At 37.4% G+C, this 21209-nt stretch overlaps 1 protein-coding gene across 1 annotated transcript in view; it reads left to right on the top strand.

Moving 5' to 3' along the window:
• Positions 1-20564, top strand: part of LOC126100153 (protein bric-a-brac 1-like) — a 117347-nt gene extending 96783 nt beyond the window's left edge. The window contains exons 5-6 of the mRNA XM_049910694.1: positions 7254-7536; positions 19885-20564. Coding sequence (XP_049766651.1) covers positions 7254-7525 — 272 coding nt within the window. The 3' untranslated portion in view covers positions 7526-7536; positions 19885-20564. The remainder of the gene's footprint in view (positions 1-7253; positions 7537-19884) is intronic.
• Positions 20565-21209: the final 645 nt, after the last annotated feature.

Genomic DNA, 21209 nt, shown 5'->3' with positions numbered 1-21209 from the left:
GAAACGTGGCGGGACAGTTCATGGCTCATGCATCATGATAACACATTTGCACATTCAGCCCTGTTTGTACGTGACTATTGCACAAAAAATGAAATCACTCTGCTACCGTATCCTCCATACTCTCCAGACATGGCCTCTGTTGACCCTTTTTTTTTTCCAAGTTTGAAAACCCCATTGAAAGATGAGATAAAAGAAAATTTGCCTATGTCACTTAGTGCGATCCAGCAAGGAGCATACCAAGACTGCTTACGGAAGTGGAAATGGTGTTGGGAGCAGTGTATCAGTTGTGGAGGAGAGTATTTTGAAGAAGACAATGCACACTAAATAAAAGATAAGCATAGAAAAATTTTGTGGACAAAGTTTCAAAATTTTTTGAACAGATGTTGTATTCAGGTTTTTAAGTTTTATGAAAGTAGTAGATGCAATGCTTGAAACTGCTACCTAATAGTGAAAATGTTTAAAAAATAGTGGCAGACAAAATAATTTCTCACTTAATCTATAGTGCAAAATGTAGTAACATGATTCAGTAGCTTGATTATAATAGCAAGTGGGAAGCAAGAACATATAAGAAGTGAGATTAATTAATATGTTCACCATCTGCAAACACTGTTCCCTGATTTTAAAATTTTAAGTAGGTAGCCATTGTTGCTGTTGTCGTCTCCAGTTTGAAGAGTGGTTTGATGCAAACATCGCAACTTATATCCATTTGAACCTGCTTATTACATTCAAGCATTGATCTCCCTCTACAATTTTTATGCTCCATACTTCTCTCCATTACCAAACTGGCAATTTATTGGTGTGTTGTGTATTATAACAAGATATATATTCCCAAGATTTAATGGTCATTGTGCGCCGAAAAATGTGAGTGAGTGATATCTCTGGATGCACATAGCAGCCAAGGAAAAAACAAAGAACAAAACAACATTAGTGGTCATGCTGACAGTGAACAACATGCGTTACACATCTCTGACTTGGAACACTTTTTATCATGATTATTTTCACTTTGTGCATTGTTGCTACACATTGTCAATGTAAGCGAAACAGAATTCAAAATCACAAGTCACTTTCTCCATAAATCTTTGAAAAGTTTGTGGAGCATTACATAGGCAAAATGGCATCCTGGTGAATTCAGAAAGCCGGAATGGTGTGCACACGACTGTTTTCGGGATGTCTTCAGGTAGATCAGTGCTTGGTAGTATGCATGTACTAGATCAGTTTTAGAGAAAGATACTTTTTCTTTTTTATCTTGGGCATTATCTGTGAAGTCCTCAATGTTTGGCATAGTGTATTGGTCGGGTATGATCTTACTGTTGAATTGAATTTTTTTCCCCCCCATCCATTACATAGAATGGCAAAGCCCAGCAGCTATGAAATGGTCGGCAGATTTCCTGCACCAGCATTAAGGCAAGCTCTAGTTTCACTGTTTTGAACTTTTCGGGTTTCAAACGTCATGGTCATGCATGTATCAGCTGGCCTGACATTATCAGTATGTTGGGTGCTAAAGTATTTTGCACTGGCGCGAGTGTGGGTAACTGTTGCAAAATTTCTGGAAACTACCTAAGAAGTGTAATATGTGGTGAATCTCCTGTTATCATTTGTACTCTAGCACAGTCATTGTGACGAAATTGACCCTGGCTTCTTGGCTAGTTGTTGTGTCCAGAAGAAAGTGGTGTCGAAGATCTGGAAGCAGCCTGAAAAATGGCAAGAAGTATCAAGTGCACCAAATTGGTGACTATGAACTGGCATTCAGATCTACACCAGAGATGCAGGTTGAAGGCTAATATTACCCACCCATAGGTCCAAATGGTGGAGCCATTGGCAGTTAACAGATTGTAATCATCATGGCTATGGCGAGGCCGGTGGGTGGCCGGGTTAACCAACACATCTGCTACTGCGTCCACCAAGAATGGTTGTATCATGTATCATTCGGTGACAAAATACTGATGGCTGTTATCCAGAGAATCAGTCACCATCATTACTGACTTCCCATCACATTTCCCATTTTGCACGGTGGGTCACTCTTACGTGTCTCTGTACTGAACCGTCTATGGTACCAGCATAATTTTGTAGCTGAAGGCGAGTGACTGCGATTCCTTGTCGAGTGGTAGCATCGCCGTCGACTGGTACTCACCTGCAAAGCTGTGACTTGTGTAGTAAGTTCCAACAGCTGTGCTTGAAGGGATGCAGATGTCTTCATGGTGGTATTATCTGGTTGCAGCTGGACAGGTGCCACACTTGGAGATACATACAATTCAACAGTGTTGGCAGGTGTGTATGCCAGCACATACATTCCTCCTGTGCACACTGTGAGTAATTTTTGTGCGCCTGATGTAGAGCGACAACCAAATGTTTCTCTGAATGTCATTGCCAACTGGACTTTTCGCCAATGTTTGCAGATGGATGTAGCAACTGGGACTGTATGTGATCACCTAGTTTTTCCATCAACAGCAGCTTCTCTAATCTCTTAGCTTCAGACTGTGACATACACTCAATCATTGCATTTTTAAACATTGTGTACTGCTGTGCAGCTGGTGGTGCAGTTAGAATGTCCTGCACTTCAGTGGTCACCTCTTTGTTTCATGCTGTGATGACAGGAGTAATATGTGCAAGTACAACCTAGCTCTCCAACTGCATGAACAAAAGCACTGGATTTTGTTGCCAGAGTGGAGGTGGCTTCACTGTAGTACGGCTGACTATCGTGCTCACTGCCACCTCATCTGTGGAAGTTGGTGCTGCCATTGGTAAATACTAGTATGTTATGTAAATCGTGTAGGAAATACACGACATGGGTACCATATGTTCACTTTGTGGTGCAATTGAATTTTGATCACGTTGCACGGTACGGTTTTTCCTTACTGCCCACATTGTATGTGGCGCGGTTATCATACGATCGTGGTGAGGTCGCCAGTAAATTTTGAGTCTTGTAACAACATTTATTTCCAACATTTAATGTACATAGCATACAGAGAAACGTGAGTGGGTGATATCTCTGGATACACGTAGCAATCGAGGAAAAACAGAGTGTATACAACATTAATGGTCACGCTAACACTGAATAACATCCATTACACATCTCTGACTTGAAACACTTTGTATAATGATTATTTTCACCATGTGCACTGTCACTACAGATTTTTCAAGATGTGTCCTATCAACAGATCCCTTCTTTTAGCCAACTACCAGTAGTGTTAAATTTCTTTTTTCCATAGTTTGATTCAGTACCTCCTAAAAGTTATCTAATATAGCAATCTAATCTTCAGCATTCTTCTGTTGCATCACACTTCCAAAGATTTGATGGTCTTCTTGTCTGAACTATTTATTGTCCAGATGCTACGTACATACAATGCTGTACTCCAGATAAATACATTCAGAAAAGGCTTCCTAACATTTAAATTTATATTCAGTGTTAGCAGATTACTTCAGCCATTGTCAGTTATTTTGCTCCCCACATCTACTACCTGTAGTGTGTCATTTCCTAACCTTACTTCCCTTTACCTAACTGGACTTAATTTGATATTTCACTGTTCTGCTTTTGTGGCATATAATAATGATTTTTCATGACACTATCCATTCCATTCACATGATCTTCCAAGTCCTTTACTGTCTCTGACAAAATTTCAATGTCATCAGCAAACTTCAAATTTTTTATTCTCTTCCCCTAAACTTAAATTCCCTTTACAAAGTTCTCCTCGGTTTCCTTCGCAGCATTCACAGTGTACATATTGAATAACATTGAGGATAGGATGCAACCCTGTCTCACTTCCTCTCTTCTCAACTACTTCTATCCTTTCATGTCCTTCAACTCTTATATTTGTGGTCTGGTTTCTGTGTAAGTTGGAGACAATCTTTAACTCTCTGTGTTTTATCCGTGTTGCCTTCAGAATTTCAGTGAGAGTATTTCTGACCATCATTGTCAAATCCATTCTCTAAATATGCAAATGCTATAAACTTTGCTTTGCCTTTCTTCGGTCAATCTTCTAAGATAAGTTGTAGGATAAATATCACCTTACATATTCCTACATTTCTCTGGCACACAAACAAGTATTCTCCTAGGTCTGCTTCAACAGTCTTGCCATTACTGTAAATGATTATCAGTATTTGCCAACCATGACTTATTAAACTGCAGTAATAGTCTCACCTGTCAGCACCTGCCTTCCCTGGAATGGAAATTATTAAATTCTTCATGAAGTCTGGGAGTATATCCCCATTCTTATAAATCTTACCTATCAGATGGAACATTTTTGAAGGGTACATTCTCCTAAGGATCTTAATAATCCTGAGGGAATATCATCTACTCCAGGTGCCTCATTTTAACTGTCCAATTCATCTTGCGAAATGACATACGCCACCTCATCTTTGCTTTGTCTTCCCTTTCCGTAACATTGTTTTCAAGTTTGTTGCCTCTGCATAGCCCATCTATATATTCCTTCATCTATTAAGCCTTCCCTTCTTTACTTAGTACTGGCTGCTATATCAGCTCATAATATTCATTCAAGTTCTCTCTTTTCTCCAAATACCTTTAATTTCTTATAAATGGCAGCTTTCTTTCCTGCAGTTATGCATACTTTACAGCTAGCTATTGCTGCTTTATTTTTTGTGTCAGTCTCATTATTTAGATATCTGTGCTCCTTTTTGCCTGCTTTATTTTATGAAATTTTAAATGTTTCCTTCTGTCTGTTAAATTCAAAAGATCATTTATTATCAAACAAATTCTGCAGGACTGTGTGTATGTGCCTGTCTGATAGTCTGGTGCCTTCACAGTCCCATCTCTCAAATCTTCTAATTCATCTTCTATTGTATTCCTGTCCACTGTTTCAGTCAACTGTTCCCTTTGAAATTGACAATCTTTAGGTTGTCCCATCTCCATAATTTCCTGCCCATCTGCCGTTTGTTCGGTTTTAACATGCAGTTCATAACCAATAAATTATGATATAGGTCCTTATCTGCTCCTTGAAATGTTTTGCAGTTTAAAATCTAGTTTCGACAGTGTCTCCAGGTCTCTTCCATGTATACAGTCTTCTTTTATGCTTCTTAAATCAGGAGTTAGCAATGATGAAACTTGTGCTCTGTTCAAAATTTTAGCAGCGGCTTCCCCTTTCATTCATTTCCCTCAGTTTATGTTCTTCTATTATTTTTCTCTCTCTTTCTTTTCCTACTATCAAATTACTCTCCTACTAAAACAATCACAATCTTAATTAAATCTGTGAATCCCTTAATGATCTGCATAATTTTTTTATCTTGTTTTACATTCTTTCAATCTCTTTGTCTGTGAAGCAAATAGTATATAAACTTGTGCTGCTGTGTGTTGGCTCGTGATTGTGAATCTGTCTTAGCTATGATAATGTGTTCACTGTGCTGTTCATTGTAGCTCACGTGCATTTCCTATTTTCTAATTCATCATTAGATCTACTCCTGCAGTACCTTTATTTGATGTTGCATTGACAACTCTGTACACATCTGACCTTTTTGTTACAAGGCTTTACTAATATTTACTGTATCTAACTTCAACCTTTTTTCTTCTCAAATTCTCTAACCTGTATACCTGATTAAAGAATCTAATGCTCCACACTCTAATCCCTAGAATGTTAGACTTTTTTTACCTCTTAACAACATCCTCCTGAGTAGTCCTCACCTAGAAATCCAAATGAGGGACCATTTTACCCTAGGCATATTTTACACAATAAAATATCATTATCATTCAACAATACAGTGGAGCCGAAGGCTGCTTCCCTGCATATTAGACTGCACTGTCCACAGTTACCCCTCCAATGTGGTGATCTATATAAATGAGATGTGCAAGCTACCCCACCACAGTAAGTTCCAAATGTTTCTGAGTGGGGAGGGATAAATTTATAATATGAACATTCTAAAGCAACATGTTGTGTGGTATGTGGTAGAGTAAATATCACTTGCAGAACTGTGCTTTCAATACCTAATATGGCTAATGAATCCAAACTTTCCAGTCCCATGAATAGCTTAAATCATAAGACATTTTATCACTGATAATTATGTGTCACTTGGTTAATTTATTGCAATGTCGTACTGTATGAATCTGTTATTGGTAAATGCATTCCTTTGTGTTGGGAGGAGGAATGAGACTGAACAAAATAGAAATACACAATGTGTACTGAAACGAAAATACAGTTCCACTGCATCGGAGTGTAGGGATTTTATGTAGCATTTGTCAGTAAAAACTAAATTTGGTGCCAATGAAAGTACAATTTGCATACAAAGTATAATGCACAACAGAAAAATCAGAGACTGAAAAATTGGATCTAATTTAAATTGCCAAATTATACTCGTAGAAGAAACATCTGGCATACAAACAGTAAGATTTGCTTATAGCAAGAACTAGTGGGAAGTGAGGTTCAGGCAAACAACAAGGGTACATCCCAGTGTCTAATCCAGATGTTCACACCATAAGGTAACCATGTCGATGAACAACTTTGTGAGGAAGATGAATTGGAGAGCAGCAGACAACCAATAAAAATACTGAACAATCACAATAAATGAAAGGATTCTCCTATAATGTAAGAAATAAATAATTGTTTTGTATCAGTATGTGGCAATATGTCCCATATAGAAGCTAGTTTTGCCCAGAAGTATTTATCTGCTACTTGCATACTGAATATTCAACTCAGCCAGACAATCCATGTTTCTATTAAAGGTATTTGCTGGACATTCCAATTGATGTTCACAAGATGAATATGCTAATTTCTTATGTTTGCCCAGTTGAGCAGATGCTTTTGTAAGGGTTGCCTGAGAATGTGAGAGATTAGTGGAAGCATTCCCGAAACTGTGAAGTGGTTGCCAACTCGTCCTTTCCCATCTTGCTTTCCTGTTTTGTGTGAAATGTTACAAGGATATTATGGTGAAAGATATTGTGGAAAGCTATAGAGAATGGTTCAACCATCCGACGAACACTGGTGATTGTGTTAATAAGAGATGGATAAAATTGTGAAATAAGTATATAACATGTTAAATTAGTTTCACTTTTCTTGTTAGGGTAAGTGTTGCCACAGGTGTGTGTGTGTGTGTGTGTGTGTGTGTGTGTGTGTGTGTGTGAGAGAGAGAGAGAGAAAGAGAAAGCGCCAGCCTTATACAATTTGTAACTGCTGGTACTGCCAGTCCTTGGATGATTTGACACCTTTTAGTTCAAAATAGACTGATGCATGGGAGTGGATTTGGGATGTGGACAGTGTTAGAAGAATTGGAGGCTGAGAGACAAGCGTATATTGGTGCTGTGCTTGCAGGCGGCAGTGGTGGGAAGTCAGGAGTTGGAGGTGGCATGGCCACAGCAACAGGTGCAGTTGCAGTTGCTGCCGGTGCACCCCATGTTCCACAGGGAGGCACATGCCCACACTGTGGCCAGTCCTACTCGAACCAGTCCTCCCTCAAGTATCATGTGAGGCTGGTGCACACTGACATGACCAACCGTCACTGCTGCCATCTCTGCCCACGGTCCTTCGCCCTGCGTGATGTCTTCAAGGAGCACATGTGGTCCAAGCACAAGCAGAAGTGCTAGCACACTGACAAGTAAGGATCATTTCTGTCTTCAGCTTGCACAAGTTCCTGAGTACTTAGGGTTCTCATTTGGTACTTGTAAATACTTCATAAAAAAAAGCTGCCAGTCCTTTGTCCTGCATCTGAGATGAACCTAAGTCCATTGTGCTTTTTAGTAGGTGCTGAATGAGACATCTCACAGTATGATTTTTTCATAGCTCTTGTTGAAAAATTAAACAGCTGAACCATATTAATTCTTCAGAGAGTATTCGTGATTGAACTGTAAATAACTCATTTGTGTTAAAAGGAGTCAAGGTCTTTGACCATTATTTTAACAATTGCTTATTTGTATGATTCTCTTCACAATGCATATCACTTGCCTTATATACATATATTGGGTATCTGTCCTAAGAGTCATCAGGTGTATTTTGTCTGGTGCTTTGGCAGTTATTTGCAATTTCATTTTTTTTTGTTGTATAGATGGAATTGGCCCAAGGAACTATAGCTCACCATTGTGTTTCATGTAACTCCCAGTGTAAATGGAAATTATCCATTTCCTATTATGAAAAAAATGTTCTTAAAGTGGAATTGTATGTGCCTATTCAATAGGGCAGTCCCAAATTGGTTTAGTAGATGATACATAACAGGGATAGCAAAACATGAAGAATAACAAGTATTTTGAATTGTGACTAGTGTTATTACATGGCAGTGGCAGACAGTGCAGGATGAGCCAGTACATGAAACTGTGTCATGTTGCATCATTACTCAGTCACTGCAGCAGTACTAATTATTCTTTGTCTTTTGCTGTCCCTGTTAGTATATATCATTAAACCAGTCTTCACTCTGTCAAATGGGCACATAAAATGCCACTTCAAAGAAAATTGATTGTTGTGAGAAAGATTATGAAAATATTGAAGAAATTATGAACAGAGAAAAAAAAGATACGTCTGCGTCATTGTAAAGAGGTTTTTGTATACACTGGTAGGAGAGGGAAAACAAGGGGGAGTGGTTGGGACATCTGGATTGGGAAATAGGGATGACAAGGGGTGATTGGCAGGTTCATTTCTGCAGAGAGAATTCTCTTGTGATTGGAAACATGTTATTTGAACATCACAGAAGACAAAGATGTACGTGGATATCTAGGTTGAATTGATTACATCATAATTCACAATAGGCACAAAAACTGCTTAACAAATGCCAGAGCACACATTGGAGCAGAGACAGATTCTGACCACAACTTTGTGGCGACAGACTTGCAAATAATTTAATTGGATAGATATATTTTGTCAAAAATTTGATTGTTTTTGGTGTGATATGAGACACAAATAAGATTGAAAAGAATGAGGAGGAAAACCAAGAGAGAGATTTGACCTAGAAAGACTAAAGGAAGAAAGTAAGGTTGCTGAGTTGGAAAACACATTTATGTCAAAATGGGACAGTGTGCCCAGTGAAGAGAGTGCAACTGTGAAATAGAAGAGGATGAGATAGAATCTTACGAATCTGCAGAAGAAATTATAGAGGTAAGGAAGTTCGAAAGAGAAAGGAAAGAATGCGTAACAGAGATGGAAGGAAGAAATAAGGATGGAAGAAATAAGGATATGGAACACAAAAGGCACTGAGAAAGGCAAAATAATGTACAGAAAGCTGAATAATGAATTAAGGAGAGAAACAGGACAGGCAAGGAAGACCTGTATGAGAGAGAGATGTAAAGAAATAAAGAAACTAGAAAAGGAAGGAAAATATGAAATGATGTATAGATTAGATGCTGACCTAGTCTTTGAACTAAAGAAAATCAGAACAGTTATGGAAATAGAAAGAAGTGATGGCACAGTGACTCATAAACTGGAGGAAGTGTTGGGATGGTGGTAGGAATATGTTGAGTGCATGTATGAGGCTGATCAAAAACCAAATGATACTGCATTAGGTGAGGAGACAAGAGGCATAGAAAAGGACAAAGGATACTGCATCTTGGAAGGAGAAATAGAAAGGGTTTTAAGAGAGACGAAGAAACATAAAGCAAATAGAACTGATGGATCACCAGCAGAGTTGTTAGTTAGTTAGTTACGTGTTCCATCGATCAATAGCATGGAAAAACCGTTATGATGTGGAATGTGTCAAATGCACAAGAAATGCGCACAGGAAACAAGTTTTTTTTTCTTTTTTGTTTACATTATAGTGTTATACCTAAATATTTCTATTATCTACCCCATTCCCTTAAATGGCCCAAAATGCATATATTGTCAATCTCCAGATTTATTTACTCATATTCAAGAATTCATCTATGGTATAGACAGAGTTGTCAAGGAGGGATGATTTCAATTTGTTTTTGAAACTATTACTTCTGTCTGTCAGACATTTTATTTCATCTGGTAATTTATCAAAAAGTGTTATGCAGCATACATTACCCCTTTCTGTGCCAAAGATAGGTTAAGTAAAGGATAGTGTAGGTCTTTCTTTTTTCTGGTATTGTAATCGTGAATGTCGCTGTTGATTTTAAACTGGTCCATGTTGTTGAGAAAAAATTTCATTACTGAGTAGATGTACTGTGAAGCAGTTGTAAGAATTCCTAACCTTTTAAACAGATGCCTATAAGATGTGCGACTATGAACCCCACATAATATTCTAACCACTTTCTTTTGAGCAGTCAATACCTTTTGCCTAAATGTTGAGTTGCCCCAGAATATTATTCCGTATGACATCAGAGAGTGGAAGTATGCAAAGTATGTTATCTTACTAATTTTTCATCTTCAAAATTGGCAATTATTCTTATTGCAATAGTTGCTGAACCTAGTCGCTTTAGGAGATCCAAAATATGAATTTTCCAATTAAGATTCTCATCTATATGTTCACCCAAAAACTTTGTATGCTCTACCCTGGCTTCTGACTTCTTTTGATGTGTTATGTTTGTTGAAGGAATTGTACTTTTTGCAGCAGAAAATAGGATGTACTGTGTTTTTTCAAAGTTCAGAGCAAGCCGATTTGCAGAAAACCAATTAATAACTTTTCCAAAGACCTTATTTGTATCATTTTCTATTGGACTTTCTTTTATTGGATTAATAATTATGCTTGTATCATCAGCAAACAGTGTCATTTCAGCATCTTGTTTCACATAGGAAGGGAGGTCATATGCTTCCTGTTCTTTAGATATGACTTAAACCACTCATGTGCTGTTCCATTTATACCATAGAATTGTAATTTCTCTAACATAATGTCATGGTTCATGCAATCAGATGCTTTGGACAAGTCACAGAATATTCCTACTGGTGACATTTTACTATTTAAAGACTCTATTATGTGGACAGTGAAATTGTATATTGTTGTCTCAGTGGAATAGCATTTCTGAAATCCGAACCGTGATTTACTGAGTATCCCATTCCTGCTGAGGTGGCTAACCACTCTTGAGTGCATTACTCTCTCAAAGATTTTTGAAAATGCTGTAAGCAAGGATACTGGCCGGCAATTATTGACATTTGTGGTTTCCCCCTTTTTGTAGAGAGGCCTGACACAGGCATATTTTAACCTGTCTGGAAAAACACCCTGAGTCAGTGATGCTTTACATATGTGACTCAAAACATCAGCTGTAATTGCTCCACATTGTTTTAATAACTTGTTAGAGATGTCATCTACTCCAACAGAACATTTATTTTTCAAAGATTTAATAATTTTCCTTATTTCACAAGAGGTTGTTAGATGAAACTTAATCTGACTAAAATTTTTAAAAACTGACTCTTCCATGTACTGCCTGGCTTTTTCTTTTGAACTGTTCTCACCAATTTTTTCTCCTACACTTAAGAAGTGATTGTTAAATACATTGGCTACCTGTGTATTGTTGGTTAAGATGGTCCGGTAATACTACCTCCCCCAGTGGTTACCTTTCCTGTCTCCCTTCTAACAACATTCCATATTGGTTTGATTTTATTGCTAGAGTTGTTAATTTCTTCTCTAACATACATATTTCTTGATGTGGGTCGAAAGAGTTAATTTATCCGTGTGATAAGAGATATGAAAAAGATGAATGACCAGATGACTTTCTTTCAGCAGCAGTGCTGACCAGATGACTTTCTGTCAGCAGCAATGCTACCAATTGAGAAGAAAAACAGTGCCAATAAATGTGAGGATTTTAGAACAATAAGTCTGATTTCTCAAGTAGCAAAAGTTCTGTTAAGAGTGATAAGTAGAAACTTCATGGAAGACTGGAAAAAAGTGTTGCAGAGCAACATTATGGATTTAGAAGAGGAAAATGTACAAGAGATGCAGTTGGACTATTGAGAAATATAGGTGAAAGATACATTGAAAGAGGAAGAGAAATTCATACTGTTCTCATTAACGTGGTGAAATCCTTTGATAGATACAGTGGAATAAATTAATGGACATTCTAAGGAAGAATTGAGTCATCTGGAGGGATAGAAGGCTAATTAAGAATCTGCACCTACAACAGATAATATGAATACAAATTCGGAATTAGATGACACAGGAAAGCACAAGGGGAGTGAGGCAAGGCTGCTGTCTTTCCCCAAAGCTGTTTAACGTATATTTGGAACATATTGTTCAGAAATATTTGAAATGAAAAAGAGGAGTACAGGTTGGTGGTAGGAGGATAGGATGCATTCAATTTGCGGATGATGTAGTGTTACTGGCAGGGAGTGATAGAGCTGTGAATGGAATTTTAAAAGAATTAAATAAGACCTGTGAGACATTCAGAATGAGAATTAATAAGAAAAAGACAAAAATGTATGGTGATAAGTGCAATAAAAATAAAAGCACCAATAAAGTTAGGCCAGAAAGATACAGAATAAGTTAGTGCTTTCAGATGTCTGGGAAGCATAATTACAGAAGAATTGAGATGCAATAAGGAGGCGAAAATGCATATAGCAATTGCCAAGGGGGCATTTAATAAGAAGAGGAGTCTTCTATATGGGTGCATGGACAGAGACCTGAGGAAGAAACTTGGTGAAGTGCTTTATATTGAGCATGACATTATATGGAACTGAGGCGTGGACACTGAGGAAAGAGGAAGGAAGAAGAATAAAAACATTGAGATGTGGATTTGGAGGAGGATGGAAGGGATAAAATCGGTAGACAAAGTGACAAATGAGGTGGTGTTGAGAAGAGTGGGGGAAGAGGGAGATATTTTAAAGGTAATCAGGAAGAGGAAACACAGTTGGTGTGAACATTGGTTGAGAAGAGATTGTTTGCTGATGGATGCTCTAAAGAAATGGTGAATAGAGGGTGAAGAAGAAGGTGCAGACGATATCAGAGGTGACTAATATAAGGGAAGCCCTTACTTAAATGTTTTTGAAGTATCAAGGAAACAGCAGGAGTAAGTCCCAGTATCTAACCCAAACATTCATTCCCTACAATTGTTAGTACCCATAAGGTAGACATCTTCGTGAGGAAGAAATGTGGATGAACTGCTCACCAAGCAAGCCTGCAGGCAGCATGATGTGTCATTGTCTGCCAGGTTGACTGATTGCAAAATGACAGTATTAACTTGACAGCTTAATGGCTTATGATCAGCATGTCACGTTGATTCCAAGGTATGAGACTTAGAAGTAACCCGAACTGGGCTGAAATTATCAAAACTAGACATGATTTTTCTTAATGGGACTTCCGTGATCATTCATTAAATAAAAATATGGAATTTCAGTCTGTGATCGCTATTTTTTATTTTCAGTGATCTGTTTCGGGCTAGCTGCCCATCTTCAGATTGTATATCGCAGTTACAGAGTAACTTGTCAGTACTTGTCTGTACTGACAAGAAGTACTTGTCTGTACTAACAAGTTACTCTGTAACTGCAATATATGATCTGAAGATGGGCAGCTAGCCCGAAACCGGTCATTGAAAATAAAAAAATAGTGATTAAAGACTGAAAGTCCATATTTTTATTTATGGGCTGAGACTGCTGTGAGCATTGCTTTGCCAATAGTTAATACTGATCACTTGTCTTGGTAAACTCTTTGGGTCATGACAACCTAACATACTGTGGGTAGGATTGTTGGCGACCCTACTGCAACATAAGAGCTGTTTGGATGCTGGTATTCTGGGCCAGATGAAAAATTTTGGGATTAGTGGTCTGAAGAGAGAGAGTCGCAGACAACTACATCTGCACCTTGCTAAGTAATGTTAAAGAAACAAAAATGTGGGCCCTTAGAAACCCAATTGGTAGTACCACATTTTGTGAAGAGCAGTAAATTGCAGAACTTTAGAGCTGAATATAGGTTGTTGCAGTTGTAAGAGGAGTTTAACATAGAGTGGGGTATAGTAAAGTTCTCAGAAGTGTGATGGGGTTGGGGGTGGGCGGGAGCCAAGAAGAATTAAAATTCAGATGTACGTTTCTTTATAAAGGAACATATCGGGGATGAAACTTGGGTGTAGTTTTTATTGTAAACAAGAAAATTAAAAACCATGTAGATGGAATCTTGACTAGAAATAACAAACTATCTTTTGTGGAAAAAAGTCTACTCTATGCACCAGTGTTTCCATATTGTAATGAGGAGGTAGAAGACCTCTAAGATATGTTTTAGTAACAACAAATGATTACAGTTCCCTCTGAAAGATGATGATGAGGGATTTTAGTGCAAAAATAGGACAAAACTGAAGAACAGTTCTTCAGTGAGAATATGGGGCATGTTGTCAGAAATGAGAGAGGTCGTATATATTAGGAGAATGTGCTGAGAAAACTGGTGTGTTTATCCATAACACATTCTTCCAAAGAAAACAAATAGAAAATTAGGGTGGTTAGGCTCAGTTGAAACTAACAAAAAAAAGGTATATTGTATCAAGCAGTAAAGAAATTATACAGGACATGATGATCGTGAAAGCACTTTGGAATTTTGAGTGATGACAGGCTCATAAGATACAGAGTAAAAATAGACAGAGACAATAGAAAGAAAGAAACTGAATCAGGCAGAATGTCAGAAGCATGGTTTATGGTAGTTTGTGTTAGAATAGAGGGGTATACCAGATTAACTTAGCAAGAATTTCAGCATCTGGGAAAACAAAGTATGTACAAACATAAATAAAAGGGACAATGCTATAACAGAGGTTGTTAAGCAAACAGCTACATTTGTTGTTGATACAAGGAAGCTAAAAGAAAAGAAAATATCAAATTGAATAAGGCTTCTTTTAAAAAGATTATGAGTGTTTCAAATAATAAGTAATAGAAACATGGCTGAATTAAACCAAACTGTTGGAAATATCTTCAAGAAAATGAGAGGATATAATGAAAATTTGATTTGAGAAAAGATTGAAAACGGAAGTATATTAAGAAGACAAAACAGAAACTAGTGATTGCAATAACCAACAACACAGGGAATATGGTTTTTAAAGCCATTTGCACCACTGACATCAGCACAAAATTAACACAGAAGTTCCCATGCTATTTGCACTGCCTCTATAAAGTGCAATATTAGGATGTGCTCTTCATTTTAATAATATAGTTATAAGACTTTTTAGCAGAGGCAACAGTTTACATGTGTGCTGTAAGATATGACTACCTGAAAAGTCTTTCAGTAATTGCAGGTGAATTAATGTGCAACATCACTGACTGTTGGGATAGGAATACGTGTGACAGAAGAAGAATAGGTTGTGTGGGACAGGTTTTTATGTTGGAGGGGATGACATCAAGCCCCGAGAATTCTTATGGGTGAGAAAACTGGAGTGAGTGAGGATTGGGGGGGGGGGGGCTGTAGAAGACACTTCACCCAATTTAGCTAGATGACTGAGAAAAGGATTCATGCTCAGTTTTGTTATGGGACATACCATTAACATGTTTCAGGCAAGAGAAAGAACTCACTGTAGAGGAAAACTGGATGTATAACACAACTTAATCCAATCTTTATCACCAGCATATCGTATCTTATAAGAGGCCAGGCTCTGAAAGCATTAAGTGGCATAGCAACTGTCGTCCAAATATGGCATGTGGGCATGGACTACCAGTGAAATGTACAAACAGTTCTGAGTAAACTGGCTTAATATCTATTCATTTTAAATGGTTTCCCGGAATTTGACAATTATGGACAACATTACTCACAACTTACTTAGGTTTCACATTTGTGCTGACAAAGCTGTTAGGTGGTTCAGTAATAAAACATTTTGGAAAATTGCAGGTATATACTATCCTTAGTACTGTGAAGTGGTTCAATAATTTCAATTTTTTCTCCTTTGTATTGGACTGCTAAGTTCCAACTTTGTTTGTTCATTGAGAGCGATCCAGATTTGGATTCTCATTTTTTGAAAACTACAGGTCCAACAATAGATAGATAAAAGGTAATATATTCTTTTAAAAGTTAGTTTCCTTTCCAATGTTTCTAATACTCTGCTTCATTTTTAGATTAATTTTCCTGTGGTTAGTTAGCATTTTTTTTTTAATCTGTGAAATATTTAAAATTGCCAGTGTCTGTATCCAGATATTTCTGCACTTGTGTGTGATGTTTTAGTCTTCTGTCACTGTTTTCACACAGAATTAACAAAAGTGGGATTTAACATTGTCTGTGTAACATTGATTTGCAAACAGTCCATGATCTTCCATCACATATATTCATTGTCTACATACAGGTACATATTACTTAAAATGTTCATTGTTCATTTTGATGTACAAATGTTTGCTGATTCATATTTTCAAAATATTTTTGATTGGATATTATCATTAGAGCTGTAAATGCTCTGCAGTAGGCTGTTCCAGCAGCTAGGCACCCAAAGGCCATGGGCGGGTAATTTATAGTTGCTTATGCCCATGAGAGAGCCAATGGGCACTCCCTAGCACCCATACTACATGAGGCAACATTGGAAGAGCCTATTCTACAGTATGCTTGACTGACAACCTTAACACAGTTGCTTGTTTGCACCTGTCATGAAATATGACTTTTTAAAGTTCTGAGACATCAGCAGTAAATTAAGTTTTCTTTTAAAGGTTTCTTTTAGAAATAATAAACTCATCAGAAGGGAAACAGGGGACTAAGTCTGCAACTCAACAAATCCATGCCAACACATTGATTTTAAAAGAAGTTTCTTGTGGAGAACAAGCTAAGGTGGCAGTGATAAATCATCATGGTAAGAAGACACACTCTGTATGTTCCTTCTCTACTAAATTTATGCCATCAAACTTGATTTAAAGTTGAGAAAATATACAGCAGTCAGTCGCTAATAATCTGTTTATTGCAGATCTAGATTTCAACCACTCTATGACTATCATGCTTATGATAGTCTCACAATGCTTGAAATCTAGATATGCAATAAACAGATCATTAGTGACTGATTGCTTTACATTTTCTCAACTTTAAGTAAACACAGTCACTGAGCACTCATGTTCCATATTGATTCAAATGTGGTAAAACTCATTTAAGATACTTCTAGATGTGCACTGAAGATTTTATCAGGTAATCTCTATAAAACTTCCCTATCAGATTGCACGATAATTCAGGAATAGCTTTGCTGAAATCTTCAGGTGGCTCCTGATTAGATGAGATTATGGATTATGAGATGTTGAGACAGATGCTGTAATACATTTTTCTTTTCTCCCCCTCCTCCTCCCCCTCCTCCTCTCCCCACTACTGTTATATGGGAGCTGTGGAGAGCCAGTGAGCTTATTGGACATACTGGGTGATCAAAAAGTCAGTATAAATTTGAAAACTTAGTAAACCACGAAATAATGTAGATAGAGGGGTAAAAATTGACACACATGCTTGGAATGATATGGGGTTTTATTAGAACAGAAAAAAACAACAAAACCACCACCCCATATTGCTAGACCCGTGAAAGATCTCTTGCGTACATCGTTTGGTGATGACCGTGTGCTCAGCAAGTGTATTGTTATCTATTGTTGAGGAATGATGGTGGACATATGGAGCATTTCCTGTAAAGAACATCATCTTTGCTTTGTCTTACGTTGTTATGCTAATTATTGCTATTCTGATCAGATGAAGTGCCATCTGTCGGACATTTTATGAACGTTTGTATTTTTTTTTTTATTTTTTTTTTTTTTCCCCTCTAATAAAACCCCATGTCATTCCAAGCATGTGTGTCAATTTGCACCTCTCTATCTTCATTATTCCGTGATTTATTCAGTTTTCAAATTTATACTGACTTTTTGATCATCCGGTACATCACTCTACCACTGCTGGGCTCTTATCTCACCTTACATCATGTCATCAGTACTTCAAACACTGAATCCCACATCTTGCAGAGACAAAAATCTGTCTTCCTTCTGATTTAAATTCTATGACATCTTTGAACTCTCAGTCAGGTGGAAAATGGAGACATGAAGGCACGAAACAGTGTGTGCAAGTTTTCTATACACACTGAGTTCAACTTAGATCTAGTTGTGCTATCAATGAACAAATATTTGGCCTATTAGACTGACGTGGTAAACAATATGTTGGGATGAAGTGAATTTGGATTTGCTAAGAACTACTCTAAACTTTCACCCTTATATGGCCACTTGATAAATATGTCATCCATATAATTATAGAATTATGCTAGTTTCTGAATGACTTATCCAAGACCTTCACCTCCAAACCCTACAGCCATAATAGCATTATCACATTTGATATAGGGCATTCCATTGTATCATCGTGTTTCTGTTTGTTATATTTGCTATTAGAGTGTTAACCAAAGTGAGCACGAATTCAAATAATCTTGACAATGTTGTGAATTTCTCTCTGATAAGCTTCATGGGCTCATCCAGTGGTACATAAGTACCTCATCATATTCACCATTATTCCGTTTTCACAAAGACGATGATCTTGACTGTATCACACAAAATATCCAGAATTTAGTATGTGCTGTTATAATAAACAGGCTGGCATTTTATCAGGTTGTAGCTATTTGAAGTGTCAGCATTTGAAAGTTGTTTACAATGTGGACAAGTAGTATGTACCCTTTATACTTATTTCTGCCTATCCAAACAATCACCTTTTTCTTCTTTTTGGGAAATAACCAGAAGGAGTTGGAGGTTTCTTTCTTTTAAGTTGGCTCTTTAGGTCTTCTGGTCTCTGTAAGGCACATCATTGAGCATTTCTTAGACTTTCTGTTTCTATTCTCAGAGTAGGAGGGTCACGGCTCTGCTTTTATCAGGTAGCCAAATTATTCTTGCTGAGTGAACTTCTGGCTCTGGGATGACCACTGTTCCTCTTCGTCAGATGTTTTTCTTCAGTGTCGAGAAGGGGTTTAGTGTATGATGCTAATGGTGTTTGTGGTTGGTACGGAAGTTGGAGAGAAAGTGGAGTTACCATTGGCCTAAAGTATTATGGCTTGTCAGTTGTTCTCTCATCTTGGCCACTCTGCTGGTTGTTTATATTTTTCGCTGGGATGATCATATTTTGAGGTTTGTTTACCTGTAGTTTTTGTCATGAACTACCAGATACCTGTGATGACCAATCCCTTTAAGTTGTGAAGTAACAAATCCGTAGTGAATCGCCAGACCTTCTCTTGGTATTGTGTCCATCAGCTAAGTAATTGCCAGGTTTGCTCTCAGGTAAGTGCAAGGCTTTGTCATTTTACAGTGTGAGTGGCTGTTGATGGCTTTATGTGTAGAATGGTTTGATGAACAACAATATGATAGGATCATTACAGAAGGTCCCCAAACACTATAAGAAGTGAGGGAAATCGTCTGGCAGACCATAAATCTGCTATAGCCTATGCATGATAAGTAAATCTGGCATGGTGAACTAGTTAAATCTTTTAATTCTAAGTAAGTTCTTATAGCACTTTGGGCTTGGTGTGTTATACTAGGGAACAAACTTCTATTTTTCTGTAGTATGCAGATCAAAATCATGAAGTTTGAGGGTGAGACCAAAAAACCTTGTGATACTGAACTTACCATAGATCAGTGCAATTGCTAGATTACTTAAGAAAGTCTTTTGAACAAGTCTTGTCTTACCCTTCAGCTAACAGTCTCCTTAAGTGAAATGCCTAAAAAGTAAGGATAATACACATCATTTTTAAATCCCTCTCATTTTACAATGGTATTTGCAAGAGAAATATGTTCGAACTGTAAGTGTAATTACATGCATAAAGAAAAGTACCAATAAAATGAAACTACAGTAAGATAAATGAAAAAAAAAATGCAATTTGTGAGTCAGCAGTAGATATACACACAAACAAAGGTGGAAAATTGTAACATCCAGATTGTAATGACTGAGTATAGGTTATTGACACTGATATGCACTTACGTTTTGTTAATTTTATGTTCTTATATTAATTTTTTGGTCTTCAGTAGCACATTTTCTATCCAGAAATTTGGTGTTTACTGAACAAATCTGCATTTTTATTTTGTGATATCACTTAAAAATTGCTGAAAAAAGTGTACTGACATTATATCACAATATTTTGTAAATGAATATTACATTAAGAATCCACATTCTTCTCTATGTTACGAACAGGAACTCAGAGCAGCTGGAGTACAGAGCCAAGTTGGTCAACACCACAACCGACCACCTTAACTCCTCGTCAGTTGGCAATTCGCATCGCAAATCGCAATATGTATCAACGTCGTAAGCACATCTGGCAATCCCGCCGGCCTGTCAACTGCCCTAACTGCCACAAGGTCATTTCAATGGCATACAATCTCAAATCACATATGATCACTTGTCTTCGAAAAACTTCTAATCTTAGCTCAAAAACTGAGGTTGCAACCCATGACAGGGGTTGGACAACAATATAACTCACATTTAAATGTGTGTTAACGTACTTAACTGTCTTTAAAATTTTTGCCAATATTGATCACCAGTCCATAGTTGAAAATGATGATTTGGGTGGAAGAATGATGCACCTCTAAAATTGTTATTTTAGTTTAGAAAGTAATGATATATAATAATATTTTGCTGAACATTAGGAAAGTATTTCCTATTGAATACTGTTGTCATGTTCTGCCAGGCACCAATGGAAAATTCAGTTATACAGTATATAAAAATCAGATCCTGGCAGTAATGACAAATTTCATTATGCTGTAAAATTTACTTACAAAGTATTGAACTGATGTACTGTTTATTGTTTTGGCATTAGTTGTTATTCTATGTCTTGTCTTCCTCCCCAAGATATTAACATGAAAAAAGTGTGCAAATTAATATGTATGTTCAAGAGTAACTCTTTTTCAGAAACAGTGTGTAATATGTGTGAAGAAAACTGCAACACTGCAGCAGCTACAAGTATGAAAGTGTTACAGTGGTAAAGAAAATTAAATGTGTTATGATCTCATTGTGGCAAGGTTTCTTCAATGATTTCCAGCTGAGTGTGTTCATCAAAAAGGCTTGATGTTTCAATGAGTGTCACTCTCAGCATTTTTGGGTGAAGTGTCAAAATTTGGTATTGGTAGTCTTCATGTAGGAGATGGAGCGTGGCATGCCAGCTCGCCCCCTCCCCACAGTGTGTACGGGAGGGTGGGCTTGAACCAGGGTCTCGGAGTAGTCGGCCAGACTCCACCACGTGTGCAGTCTGGACATATCTCGCCTTGGTGCATTCACACTGTACTGTAATCAGAAATGGGTCCAAGCATAGTTGGTAGCCACCATCTGTGTTTATGAGACCATCATTACACATAATTTTGATGGTCTACTTTATTTCACCATCGCAAAATCAAGTGGCCCTGCACACCATTCTCATCTGTTCAAAATCAAATATAAGGCACTCTTCCTAGGTGTGCTCTGTGACCAAAGATTTGCCTTTCTGCCGCAAGTGAATGCACCTGATATGCTTGAAGCAGGTATAC

This window comes from Schistocerca cancellata, chromosome 9, assembly GCF_023864275.1.
Source record: "Schistocerca cancellata isolate TAMUIC-IGC-003103 chromosome 9, iqSchCanc2.1, whole genome shotgun sequence".
In the NCBI taxonomy this organism is placed as follows: Eukaryota; Metazoa; Arthropoda; class Insecta; order Orthoptera; family Acrididae; genus Schistocerca; species Schistocerca cancellata.
The sequence above is the reverse complement of the archived record's forward strand: the minus strand, read 5'-3'. Positions and strand labels throughout refer to the sequence as shown.